The sequence below is a fragment of the Argentina anserina genome, chromosome 5 (genome assembly GCF_933775445.1).
Source record: "Argentina anserina chromosome 5, drPotAnse1.1, whole genome shotgun sequence".
In the NCBI taxonomy this organism is placed as follows: Eukaryota; Viridiplantae; Streptophyta; class Magnoliopsida; order Rosales; family Rosaceae; genus Argentina; species Argentina anserina.
The window spans coordinates 23,935,271-23,949,857 of NC_065876.1; the positions used below are offsets into that span (position 1 = coordinate 23,935,271).

General features: G+C 39.0%; 2 protein-coding genes across 2 annotated transcripts; both read left to right on the forward strand.

Annotated features, from left to right (window-relative positions):
* The first annotated feature begins 6,086 nt into the window (after positions 1-6,086).
* Positions 6,087-9,310, forward strand: LOC126796058 (peroxisomal membrane protein 13). Its single transcript, XM_050522823.1, has 5 exons — positions 6,087-6,224; positions 7,343-7,579; positions 7,685-8,037; positions 8,329-8,421; positions 8,822-9,310. The coding sequence occupies exons 1-5, from the start codon at positions 6,194-6,196 to the stop codon at positions 9,023-9,025; spliced, it is 918 nt and encodes a 305-aa protein (XP_050378780.1). The 5' UTR covers positions 6,087-6,193; the 3' UTR covers positions 9,026-9,310.
* Positions 9,311-10,007: 697 nt separating this feature from the next.
* Positions 10,008-14,587, forward strand: LOC126796034 (disease resistance protein RUN1-like). The gene is made up of 5 exons (XM_050522797.1): positions 10,008-10,622; positions 10,732-11,833; positions 12,110-12,385; positions 12,503-13,546; positions 13,854-14,587. Exons 1-5 carry the CDS (start codon positions 10,111-10,113, stop codon positions 14,472-14,474), a joined length of 3,555 nt encoding a protein of 1,184 aa, XP_050378754.1. The 5' UTR covers positions 10,008-10,110; the 3' UTR covers positions 14,475-14,587.

Consider the following 14,587-nt stretch of genomic DNA (forward strand, 5'->3'; position numbering starts at 1 on the left):
TCAAGGACAACCTCAGCATTTTTGTTTAGTTGTTTAGCAGGAGGAACTGAACTGAAAACTCAAAACCTCAAGATCCTCAATAAAGTTAGAAGCATACAGAAAATGAACAATAACGGCAAAGCAATATGCCCCGAGCGATGCCGCTAATTTCCTTTTCTCCCTGCATTTTATGAGCAAATCATAGAACTGCATTAACACATTGGAAATATTTGTATGTAGATTTGTAATGTAATGGCATCAAAATTGTAATGGTATCACAATTGTGTGTCTGAACTCGGTTTAACTGCCATATTGCATAATTACAGAAACAAACAGCATAAGAGACATTTTCTATTTTTTTTAAGTGAGTCATTTTATACTCTAAGAAAAACAAAATGGATATAATCATATTTAGGTTTTAACGTTACTTCCACACATGGGCGAAGGGAGCTGTGCTGCGGTTTGGCGTGCTGCTTGGCAGAAGCTGGGAGGTGGCCAGGATTGGGCCTGAGTCTTACCTCTTGGCCCAATGAGACTTTTTGGAGGTTTGGCTTGGGCCTGTTCCCAAACTCCCTTTTGTCTTTTCGTTTTTTCGTTTTGTTTTGTTTTTGTTTTTGTTTGTGAACTCTAGTTTAGTTTGCTTTGTTGAGCTCTCACATGGTGTTCATGGAGTTATGTTTGCTTGGTGCTTCATCACTTAGATATGTGGCTTACTATGTATCCATTTAGTACGTGTACTATGAATCTTTATCTACCCTGAAAATGTGGTAGCAGGTGGACGTGTAGGAGCATTCCTTAGCTTTTGTTTGCAGTCTGAATGAAATTATTCATCATCTTCAACAACAACAAAAACTAATACTGAGGCATTTCTTATTACAACCTCATACTTGATTTTTACTAGGTGGCCATATGATAGGAGCACAAAGTGTGCGTTCTTAATGTGATTATGCCATATTCTTACTCTTTGTTACCTCTTATTTATTATGTTTTAGTTTCTTTTGTAAGAATAAGTGTCTAGGTAGAGCTTATATCAATTATGAGTGAATTGATGATGAAATCGTGCTAAGTGTTAATAATCCTTGTTGAGATATGATTCCTTGTTCGAGTAGGATTCATCCTTTCGTATTTCTTTGTTTCTAACGTACTTATTCTTATTAGGAAATACAAATCCATGTTGGAGAAGGAAAGCAATCATAGTTCCACAAGGAAAGAAGATGCACTTAAAAGCCCAATCAATGCAAGAATCAAAATGCTGTCAAGATTCGTAGTCCAACTTCGACGGGCTCCCCTGGATAGCTCCGATTGCGTTAGAAGACGTACCTTATATGGATAAAAAGGATTTTGAGTCTAGTTTCTGTAGGATTTGGAATCAAATCAATATCTTATTCCTACAGGGAGATATGACCAAATCATTACTCGGAGGTCCAGTGAACTCGGCGGAATTATCTCAGCCATTGATTTGCTTTTGATCCAAAGGCTATGAGGGAAACTTGGGACCTTGTTTGTCCTGCATATAGAGCACAAATATGATCAGAATCTCCATAAATCCCTGCACCAAAGAATGTCAAAGAAGGCATGCAACAAATTTAATGAGGAGAGGTAAGAAAATCAAACATGGCTGCAACAATTAAGACTTTTGCTGCCTCCCTAATTCAAATGAAGAAATTTGTGCAAAAGAAATCAGCATTAAAGGAGGAAGAAGATATGCAATTAATGCAAAAGATATGCAATCCTTATAGAAATCAGAATTCTGGCAGTGCATATCAACCAACTTTGACGGGCTCTCCTGGACAGCTCAAAATGTTTGAGAAAATGCATGATATATGGATGAAAAGCCACGGAAGTCTAGTTGAAATTGCCAGTTGGAATCATCTCAATATCTATTTTCTAGAGAAAGTTATGGCCACAACAAGGGACAAAGGTCAGATCTGCCGAATCTAGGAAACCTCAACCAATTTGGTTTCAACTTTGTGGACTTTGTGGCCATCCTCCCTTGGGTTTCTTCCTCTATATATAGCACCTCATTTCCACATAAATGATCATCAACCTTGCTCACAAGACTTGCCAAAGCTCTGCCCAAACAATCCCTCACCCTTCCAAGAAATCCTAACCCCGATTCCACCATTCTTCACCTTCATCTATAGCCTTCAAGCACGATTGAGAAGAGGTTCCATTCCCCTAGAAGTCTTGGCTACACCTTGTAGAATCGATTGATTGATAAAGTGTAACCATGATTCTCTCTTTGTTTCAATTCGGTTTTTGGTTTTCTTGTTCTTGGATGAGTATGTGATTTGTGTAGTGTAATCTTGTTTCAATTTTGTCTATGAAATAGCTACTTGATTCAATTTATATAAAGATTCGAATTTATGTTTTGGTTTTATGGATTTTCTGTTTTTGGTTTCTGCCGTGTACTATGTATGAACAATTTCGATTCCTAAGTGTTATGTATGCGATTGTAGCATGATATTTAGGTTGTTGGATTAAAGACTTATGTTATGAACATGTATTCTTTTCTATATGATTTTCGAAATTGCATGATTGGGGGTTAAGTAGGTGACATACTTGATGAATTCGATATGCATGCTTTGGGATTGTATGGTAAGATGAACATGTTAGATTTCAATGAAGCCGAGTGGCAAGAATTGAATGTGTTAAGTGTCTATGCATATAGGTTACTGATTTGGAACTTAAATTGCATGATCCAACCTTAGTTGTTCATGAGCTAATCTCGGCATGACTCTAAAAGGGAGACATATGACTTGTTTCGATTTCTCTATGTGAATTGTTTTGGTGATTGTTTATGTGTTGGTTGGTTGATCACATGTATATATTAGTTTAGGTTTTATTTTCTGTTTTTATATCTCAATCCGAATCTATATCAAACCTTTTAAACTCTTATGAATTCGTTGTTAAATGTTTGTGATTCTTTACCCTGGTTGGATCCCCGGTTTGTGAACGATACCCTCTTGCTTTATACTACTAACGATGCTTACAGGGTTAATATTGATCTCGAGTAATCGAACCGATCACCATATTACAATCTTTTTTGATTCCATGTCTTTTTTTCACTATCCATATTTGTAGCAATGAAATACTATTGTAACTCCTGTGTGTGAGACCCCATGACCACTTTTGCTTGGCAATCAATATCAAAAGCTAAGTTACACTTAAGATTTAGTCCCTCGTGCAATCAGATTGAAATTCAGTGCAACTCATATTTAGAGAGAAAAACTTGAAATTGGATGGTCGTGGTCAAGGTATAGCGCTATTAGTTTTTTTATCATTAGCATGGCGGATCCTCTGTATAACAAGGGGATTTTTTTTTAAGTTGAAAGATCCCCTATACACACCCACACCTAATTCTCTCACATTGAACCGAGTTTACACACACAAAATTGTTACTTCTTCTTCTTTTACCCTAACCCTAAACTTAATTGTTAAAGTCCTAAATCAAAATTGATGGATTCCACTTGGACATTAGCTCTGTGCTCCACCACAACACCACCGTCGCCCCATCCTATGCTTTATAGATTGATTTGTTTAGTTTTAACTATCCTGTCTTTATGACAACAACTGAAAAAGACATTTTTAAATATGAACATCATCAAGAATAAACTTAGAAAAGAAAAGGGAGATGAGTTTCTTGGTGATTGTATGGTCATTCATATTGAGAAATAATATGCTAAATCTATAGAGAATGAAGAGGTTATAAGAGCGTTTTTTTTTAAATCAAAACATCAACTAAATTACATTTTAGCGAGCAAAACCAAGATAACACACCCGAAGGCCGACAAAATGAGATATCTCTTCTTACTATAGAAGCTAGAAAATCCTGAGAAACTAACCTAAACAGCCAAAATTCACCCACATTTTCATGGACATGAAGCACAAAGACTAACAAAATATAGATGATATAGAAGATGAATAAATTTTAACAACCACACTATTATAAAAACTGTGACGCGATTCAAAATCAAGCATGTTCAGTAGAGGGAGCTTGCTCCTGCTCTGCCAGTTTACCAGAAGAAACAAATGACCTTGGACTCTGATGCTCTGAAGAAATCACCAACTGATCAACAATACCCGCAACAGGAACAAGCACCTTTGAAGGAGGAGAAACATATGCTACGTTCTTCTTCTTTTTAGCCATCTTTCTAGATGGAACTTTATTTCCCACAACATCTGAGGCCTCCATGTTTAACTTATGTGCAACCTTAGGGCGATTAGTACTCCTTTTCGAATGACCGGGTTTCCATTTAGCTTGTGGAGAAACCCAGAGCTTCCCATTCTTATGTTGAACCACAATCAATGTATTTTCTTCAACTTAGACAGAATCCGACTGTATGTACCTCTTCCAAGGACGTTGGAGTTCCGTTGTAGCAGGATGCTTCAGATGGTTGACCAAAGGAGGGACATGAACTACTGATGTAAACGTCGTAGGCCCCACAATACCCAAAACAGTTTGTTTACCCACAAAAGGCATCGAATTAGCCATAAATTCAACCCTAGGGCATTCAGGTTGTCCCAGTTCTACCTCCATCTCCACACCCGGTATCTTTGGATCCATAGATGCTAGCAAGACGGAGGATGAAGGCACCAAGGCTAAATTAGGAGCCACCTTCTCACGGATGGTTTCCAAAGCCACACTAGGTATCGAAGCCCTAGTAGATACATCATCTGAAGCCTGCCTCTTTGCGAAAAAATCCGACTGAAGAGAAAGCCGTGCCATATCAAGCGATGGACCTTGCATCAATTCCGCATGCTCTAGGATCAAGAACTCATCACAACCATTGGCACCATGCTGGAACAATCCACAAGCACGGAAAAACCCCTTGATTTTCTCAAAAATCAAAGAGATCTCAACCTTAAAGTTTTCGATACCTCAAACAACATCCAACTCCGAATCTGATCACGAACATCAAATCTGATTTTGATACACTGCTATGCATCCTTCTGGTTCAACGCCGGGAAATCTAAATTATCCACCTTCCCCAAAGCATCACTAATACAATACAACACCTCTTTATATCTTAGATTGGCCAGAAGGCCATGAACACCAACCCAAGTCACCAACTCAAACAATGGAACCTCCTCAATAGGTGCAATATCGCCATACTTATTCAAGACAAGCATGATATTATGATAATACCAAGGACCCCCTCAGTAAACACCCGATCACGATTCAGAACCTTATCAAATAGGAAGAGGTACCGCTTTTCTGGCGTCATGGATAGATAGACCACGACGTAAACGCCATATAGTCGGCATCATGCCATAGAGACCAGGCAATTTGGGACCAAGAAGACGACCCATGAGGTAGGAATGGAGACTAAGCGCCACCGCTTGCCCCGCTGAACTGAGAACCACACGAGGGAAACTCATGGGATGAGAAGAGGAACCATAAGCAAGGGAAGAACCACGAGCAGGGGATTGATCAACCATGCTGATGGTGTGGAAAATTTTGTCGAGCTTCTTCGAAACCCTAGCAGTTAGGGTAGAGAGAAAAATACGATAGTTCAAAAAAGATATATAAGTAATCTAGGTCATAAGAGAGTTTAAGGAACTACCTACTCATAGAGTTAAATTTAGTTAGTTTAACATATTCTATTGTATGCATTTTAGGGGTTAGACTCATTAAGTCTCTAGGACTAGATGTATCTTTTTTATTTCAATTAATAATTTTTTCTTATACCGTCGAAAAATCTGACTATTTCCATTTTCTTTAATTTAAAATTTCATGCATCCCTAATATAACTATCCTAATTCCACCACTAATCTTGAGACAACTGAAGATGACTCAAATTGCCAAGAATAAAGTTAGACTAATGTTAGTATAGATTAGAATCATTTAGAGTTATAAAGAATGGTACTATCATTATTGTCTATGTGACTATGCCTCATGCATTAAGATTCCATAATACCTCATCTAGCAATAACCTAGATATCATATGAAATACATGTGATAAATGTGGTCAGTCATAAGCAAAAAAGTAAATGTGGTCACAAAGCCTATTGATTCATGGCTGAGCCGCCACAGGACCATTGACTCTCAACAATTCACATTGAAAGAATACACAACAGAATATCCCACAACCGGACAAGTCCCACCGTTCACAACAACGTAAAGAAATGAAATTATAATCAAAACAAAACTCTCTTCAAAACTAGAAGACCGGACTCATCCTCTATCTCATGTCCTGCCTCTTCTTTTCTGATGGACAATTCCTCCAACCCCCAGCCTTCAGGTTCGTTTACAATCCCCCATCTCCTCTATTATCTAATATTCCAATCAATTCTAGTCAATACATACATCCTGGATTAGACCCAAAGTTTTAATTTTAATTTCCAAAATGAAAACTTTAGGGTAGTTGTGTGGTGGTGTCGGTGGATTTTAGGGTTTTGTGATGTTTGATTCCGATTTCTGATTGCTGAAATGGGTTCCTAGTTTCCCATTTCTAAGAAACCAAAAATCGGATTTGGGAAGCTGGAATTTTGTTCTGGTTCAATTTTGGGTTTTTATTGAGCTCTGTATTACTCGAATCACGGCGATGGGTTTATAGTGTGGGCAAATTGATGGGTTTCCTTCATTTTCTGAAGACTTGCACTAATTAATTCTGCTCAGGAATTGTAGACGATTTTTGCTTAATTCTCTACTGCATGTTAGCCCTTGATTTTGTGAATAGTTGATGTAATCTTGTTGAAATGTAGAGTATTTACTCATCCTTGTTTCAAATTCCTTGTCCATCACTGATTTTGTGAATAGGAAAGTGAGTGTATTGATATTGTTACTAGTTTTGACACCCGGAAATGCAAAACGTGCTTTGCAATCTTCGGTTCAGAATTGGGTGTGTGTAAAATGACTAGATTGGTACTTAGAGGGGTGGGAGCCTATGAAGGAAGCATACAACTAAACCTTGATAGTTGCAATATATATCTAGGTTTTGTTGACTGCTTGACAGTCTGCATTTCTTCTCCGTGCGTTTCATTGTTCTTCTACTGTTCTAGTGGTTACTCATTTGTACATAACCGATCCGTAGCCATAGGTTTGTAGTATGAGGTCAGTATTCTAACTATGACATGTTTTGGAGCAAAAGACTGCTTAAAAATTAAAATCCATAACATGCTGGTCATCAGCTGGTTTTTGATAATTAGCCGAACTTTATCACGTAGTTTATGGAAACTGAAATGTGATGACAATACATGAGAGATTCATTTTCCATCAGAACTAGAGTAACCTTCCTTTATTTGCTTATGATGATATATGAATTTATGTATGTCATTATTTGTGGGCTGGATTAGTAACGTGAAGATGATGTGGTCTGGTTTGAGTGCTTTTAACTGATTCATTTGATGCTTGCTGCAGCTAATGGTCCTCCACCAAAGCCGTGGGAGAGAGCAGGCTCATCATCTGGCCCTGCACCTTTTAAACCCTCATCAGCTGGAAGCACAAGTGATGTAGTGGAGGCTTCAGGAACCGCTAGACCTGGAGAAATAGTATCAAATGATGACAAAACTGCCCCTAATAATAGAAATACACTTGGTAGGCCTGTTCCCTCTAGGCCTTGGGAGCAAAACTATGGAACTAACAACACTTATGGAGGTTTGTGAACGTGCTCTTTCCTATCCCTCTCCTCATTTGTTGACTTCCTTTTTCTTTTTTTGTTTATATGTTCATCGTTTTTATATTTTTGTTTCCCTATTAAAGGATATGGTTCTACTACAAACTATGGAACTGGTATGACTGGAACGTATGGTTCTTATGGTGGAACCGGAGGATTATATGGTGGAACTGGGGGGTTATATGGTGGAGGGATGTATGGAAACAGCATGTATAGGGGAGGGTATGGTGGGGCAGGTGGGCTGTATGGTGGGTCTTCTGGGATGTATGGAGTTGGATCTTCTGGAATGTATGGAGGTGGAATGTACAATAGTGGTATGGGAGGCCCGATGGGTGGTTATGGAATGGGCATGGGTGGTCCTTATGGAGGTCAAGATCCAAATGATCCATACGGTGCTCCTCCATCTGCGCCAGGGTTTTGGGTTTCAGCACTCCATGTGGTAAGCCTTCCCTAATTTAGCCCATTTGTCATTTCTATATTAGGGATGAAGAATTCATAGTTACATAAAATTAGGTATTGTAAAATACAAAGCTCCCTAAATGACCAAAAATTTATGTGTTCCACTAATTGAATAAGAAGAGTATGCATTATAATGAGAATGAGTTTCTTTACTAGCAGATGCAATTAAATTTTTTGATGAAGTTAACATTGTGGATGTTCTGTTACCCAAAAACAAAGTAGTTAATGATACTTCCAGTACAGATTCACTCAGTTTTCCCCTTTCTTGCAGCTGCAAGGTGTGGTCAGTTTTTTCGGTCGGATTGCAATTCTGATAGACCAAAATACCCAGGCATTCCACTTGTTCATGACTGCTCTACTTCAGGTTTGTATCTGTTTTTGTAGCTTTTAATTTGTTTGAGTGTAAAAGTTTCTGGAAAACTGTCTGGTAAATGCTTGTGGTAACGATTTAGATTAATTCTCTTAGGGCTGTGGAAATTGTTGTAAGTTCCACATCATATTGAGCTAAACTTGATAAATGGCAATGCAAATCTAGGAACAACCCCCCCCCCCCCCCCCCCCAAAAAAAAAGTTCCTCTGCTTCTTGGCAAAAAAAAAAAAAGTTTCAAAACCCTGGACACTAAGTCATTTTCTGGCTGGCTCAATATGACAGATATTTCAAATTCTTACCTTGTTTTGTTGGCACGAGGTCGCACTCTTCAATTATTTGAATATGTCAGAAAATAGTTATATGTTGCTGACTGTTTGATAATACCATGCCTCAGCTGTTTGATCGTTCTGGCCTATTGTACGGAGAGCTAGCTAGGTTTGTATTGAGAATATTGGGAGTCAAAACAAAACCCAGGATGAGCCCTCCAGGTCCCAATGGGCCCGGCGGTGCACCTGAGAACCGAAACTACATTGAGGGACCGAAGGCCGCTCCTAGTGGTTCCTGGGACAATGTTTGGGGAAATGATACCAGTAAATGATCAGGTAATACAAATTATTGTCATTTGATTGGCATGTGAATCTTTGCTTGGATTCAGAGAAACAGAAGAAAGACGGAATTCGTCACCCGGCTCATTATTAGTGAAAACCTGTGCAAATATGTTCGTAGGAGACGAGTTATCTCTGCAACTCATTCCAAAGTCGGTTTGTAGGTTTTAGATGGACACGGAAGTGGGGGAAAATAATGTATGGTAAAGCTTTGCATCTTTTGAAAAAGATAAATTATGGTCTGAAAAACCGTTATGTATTAAATTATATTTGTATTAGTCTTATTCTGCCTTTTTTTTTTTTATCAAATGACTGCCATAATCATGAACTATCGAGATAAACTTCAAAGAACTATCTGATTCTCGGACATTATGCAAGGTAGGTTACTTTTTGAATGCTCTGACATAATCATGAGATTGGACTCCAAGAGAGTATTGTAGTATCTTAACTCGTAGGTTAACTTTGGTATGACCAATTTTGCTACTGAGTTGAGATTGTGTGTGGTCTCTGTACACTTAAAATTTAAAAAGCACCACTCTTTGCTCTTTTGTTCCCCTTATAACTGCTGGAGTTTTCTTTCCCCGCCAAGGTCACAAGCTTCAGCCAGAAAATTGCTGGACTAGAGTAGAGACTCACAATTCTTGGAACCTGTGTTGTGTGTGCATAAAGATGTATTCTTGTGTCTAGGTAAGGAGGTAGAGACCAAAGTCACCAAAGTAACTTCAGAAATGTAAATAACAAAAATAGGTAAAGAGAACAGAATGGAGCATTCCTTCTTAATTTGCTGTGCAAGAACAGGGCGGAACAGCGGCAGAAACAAGGTGGTGAAATATCATTTTGATCTAGTGATATAGTGACGTAGTGATTTAGTGTGGATGTATAGACAGGTGAATAGGTGCTAGTTCTAAGCATGCTTGATACTTGATGCTTACTGAAATTCGTGTGCTTTGTAATACTGGAGTTTAACTCCAATAGTCAACGAAACTCGGTGTTACTGAAAGAGTGAAGCCTCCTCCTTTTTCACCCTCTTCGGTTTCTGAAGTCCGGAATTTCTGTGCCTCTTTCTTGCAAACTTGGAATGGCAGAACAGAACCCTCATGAAGCATCTTCATCTTCACCTTCCTCAAAACACTGGATGTATGACGTGTTCTTGAGCTTCAGGGGCAAAGACACACGCCACAGCTTCACCAGCCGTCTCTACTCGGCGCTGAGAGAAGCCCAAGTCAACGCCTTCATCGACGATAACGAACTCAGGAGAGGGGAGAACATCTCATCCGAGCTGCTTCGTGCAATTCAAGGGTCGAGAATCTCCGTGATCGTCTTCTCCAGGAGGTATGGAGATTCCAGTTGGTGCCTTGAGGAGCTGGTCAAGATCATGGAGTGTAGAAGAACACTTGGGCAAATGGTTTTCCCAGTTTTCGTTGACGTTGATCCTTCGAATGTGAGAAGACAGACTGGTAGTTTTGCAGAGGCATTTCAGAAACACGAAGGGCGTTACGTGTTGGAGAAGGAAAAGGTACGCAGGTGGAGAGCTGCTCTAACTGAAGCAGCAGACTTATCTGGCTGGGATCTTTGGAATACTGCACGCGGGTAAATATTTCTCCTCTTGGTCCTTTCATATTTCCATAGTTAAAATTTCAGTTTTAGCAGTTGCGTAGCGAGTCTTTGTTGTAATTATGCATTTGGATTGAATTTTCAGGCATGAAGGAAAGTCAATCAAGATTATTGTTGGGGAGATTACTAGACACTTGAACAACACGTACTTATTCGAAGCCGTCTACCCGGTTGGAATTGATTCTCGGGTAGAGGATGTAGGCAAGCTTTTAGGTGTTGGATTAGATGATGTTCGCATGGTTGGAATTTGGGGCATGGGTGGAATTGGGAAAACAACAGTTGCTAAGGCCATCTATAACAAATTTTGTGGGAGCTTTGAAGGTAGAAGTTTTCTGGCAAACGTTAGGGAAGCGAAAAAGCAGCCAAATGGTCAGGTTGGTTTGCAAGAACAACTTCTTTTTGATGTCTTGAGAACAACCAAGATAAAGGTTGGCACTGTTGATGGAGGGATCAATGTGATAAAAGAGAGACTTCGATGTAGAAGGGTACTTGTCATTATTGATGATATAGATCACCTAGATGATGTATATGCAATAGCTGGAAATCATGATTGGTTTGGTTCTGGAAGTAGAATTGTTATTACTACAAGAGACAAACATTTGCTAAAGCAACTGAAAGTAGATTCAATATATTCAGCTACAGAAATGAATGAAGAAGAAGCTCTCCAGCTCTTTACTTGGTATGCTTTCAGGAAGAGTGATCCGGATGAGGGATATTCTGAACTCTCAAGTAGGGTGGTTGCTTACTCTGGAGGTTTGCCCTTAGCTCTTGAAGTTTTAGGATCTTTTTTACTAGGAAGATGCATTCCAGAGTGGGAAAGTGCGTTGAGGAAATTGGAAAGAGTTCCTCATGGTCCTATTCAGGAAAAGCTTAAAATAAGCTTTGATGGGCTAAATGATGATAAACTGAAGGACATCTTTCTTGACGTATCTTGTTTCTTTATAGGAATGGACAAGAACTATGTCAGTCAAATATTGGATGGTTGTGGCTTTTTTGCAGAAATAGGAATCAGTGTTCTCCTTGAGCGTCGTCTTGTAACAGTTTGTATAAAGAACAAGCTGATGGTGCATGATTTGCTTCGAGACATGGGCAGAGAACTCGTTCGTGCAAAATTCCCTGGTGACCCTGGAAAGTGCAGTAGATTGTGGCATCCTACAGATGTAACAGATGTACTGACTGAACATTCTGTAAGTACTTTATAGTAAATGCATGCAAAACAGTCATATACATCACATCTGATAATTGTATTCCCTGGAATTGTATTAATAGAGTTGGTTGCCATATCATCAAGTTTTGTGCAGTTGCGTTTAATTGCCATATCATGTATATACTGCATTGTTTAGCAAAACTGTTATCGGAGCTTCTGCACCTCTCTTTATGTTTCAATCATAATTGTGGTTCATCTGTGTATATTACTTTAAGCATGCACGACTATTTTCTTAAAGGCTGCCTTTTGTTAACAGGGAACTGAAGAAGTTCAAGGGCTCACCCTAAGTTTGTTAGAATCTGATAAGACTAGCTTCAGTACACAGGCATTTGCAAATATGAAGAGATTAAGATTGCTCGAACTCAAATTTGTGCAGCTCAGTGGAGGCTACGAGCATCTCGCTAACACGTTGAGGTGGCTGTGTTGGCATGGGTTCCCTCTTAGATTCCTGCCAAACAACTTTAATCTACCAAATGCAGTTGCTATTGACCTGCAATACAGCAAACTTGTACAAGTTTGGACGGAATCAAGGGTACAATATTCTTGCACAAAATATAATTATTTCAGTATATTTAATACGTGCTGACATCAAGTTCCTATTTTCTCTGTACTTTTAGTTGAATTTGGAACTTTTTATTTTCTCGAACAGATGCTTAAGAAGCTGAAGATTCTAAATCTAAGTCATTCTCATTACTTGATACAATCACCAGAGTTTTCAAATCTTCCTAACCTCGAGAAGTTGATACTACAAGGCTGTAAGAGTTTGTCCAAGATTCACCAGTCCATTGGAGATCTTGAAAGACTTGCTTTGGTAAATCTTCAAGACTGTAAGATGCTCAGGGAGCTCCCAGTGACTTTTTCCAAGTTGAAAGCTATTGAATCTCTTACTCTTTCTGGTTGTTCAAAATTTGAAAATTTGACCAAGGACTTGGGTGAGATGGTATCCTTGAGAACTCTGCTAGCAGATGACACAGCCATAAGAGAAATACCATCTTCCATAATGCAGTTGAACAATCTTGAATATCTATCTGTATGTGGCCTGAAACAGCCACCACTGAAATGGTTTCTGACTTGTTTCTGGTCTCATCCGTTGCCAAGAACATGTTTAAAGTTTCCTCCATTGTTATCGGGTTTATATGCCTTAAAAAGATTGCATGTCAGAGACTGCAATTTAACTGAATATTCACTTCCAGAGGATCTCGGAAGTCTGTCTTGTTTGGAAGAATTGGATATGGGAAGAAATTGTTTCCTTAGCCTTCCATGCCTCAGTGGTCTTCTGCAGCTTCAAGATCTTACATTGGATAATTGCGGTTTAACTGAAGAGACCATTACAGCTACGAATCTTTGGTCTCTACCTTCTTTAGATCATCTGAATCTAAGTGGAAATAGTTTTCATAGCCTTCCAAACCTGAGGGGACTTCCCAAGCTAGCCTTTCTATTTTTGGAAAATTGCTCAAACCTTCATGCCATGCCAGAACTACCAACAAAACTGTCAGTTCTGAGAGCAGATGGCTGCACTGCATTGCAAAGAATGCCAGATTTTTCAGAAATGTTGAGCATGCAGATGTTGCAACTTAGTGATTCCCCCAGACTCTGTGACATCCCCGGCATTGGTAACTCATCACACTTGATTGTGATTGAAATGGAAGGGTGCACAACTATCAGCGAAACTTTTAAGAAGAACTTACTACAGGTTCCTCTCTATCTCTACAAAAAAAAAAACACACACACACACACACGCATATTCATGCATGGTACTAATGCAAAGATACACTTACTGGAAAAAAAAACTACAGTGTGTTTGCATAATATATAGCATTACGGCATACATGCATGCAAATATATTGCTATATTTAGGACTGAATTACATATATAGTAACGGCTCTTTCTTAGTTACCATATAAAAGTGGCACCTGAAATAGAACCTGTGAGAATTGTTGACATCCATAGACTAGCTTAATTACTTACTCCACTGCTTTTGCAAATGTTTCTTGGTTCAGAGGTGGAGTTATGCAAGCAACTTTGGAGGCGTTTTTCTCCCTGGAAATGACATTCCTCTGGGGTTCAAGTATTTTAATGAGGGTGGCATTGTCTCTTTTTTGGTGCCTCCAAATATAGGCAGTAGTCTGAAGGCATTGACTGTGTGCATCGTTTATTCTTGCTCTTCAAAGTGTAGAGAAAGCATACATAGTATTTCCATATACGTTATAAATCATACCAAGCACACTGTTTATTACGTCCGACCAAAATCACGTCCCAAGGAAATAATCTCCAGTGGTGTTATTTGGCAAGGACGCTTCTCGAACAGAAATTTCAGTTTGGAAGGGGGAGATGATATTGAGATCTGTGTAGGAATTGATGTTGGTTTAAGGTTCCGGGTGGAGAAAATAGGGGTTGATCTTGTATTGGATGAATTTACGTATGGAGAAGTTCCTATGATTAAGTCTCTTCCATATGCTCGTTTTCGTCGGCAACATGTTGGAGCAGAAATCACACCAACTAGTAGAGGTGGTGGTGTTGAGCGTCAGCCAATCAACTTCAACAATAGATGTGGCCTGTGGTGTTTGATTGCTGCCATCGCATGTTCTTGTATATACATATACTTTTCGAGTTCAGATTGATTTTCTTTTCATGATTTTGTCTTCCTAGCTACCTTCAGAAGGCAGAAGATTGCAACGTCTGTATTGAACCCCTCCTATGAAATCATGCATGTGTTCTACCAATTATCATTCAT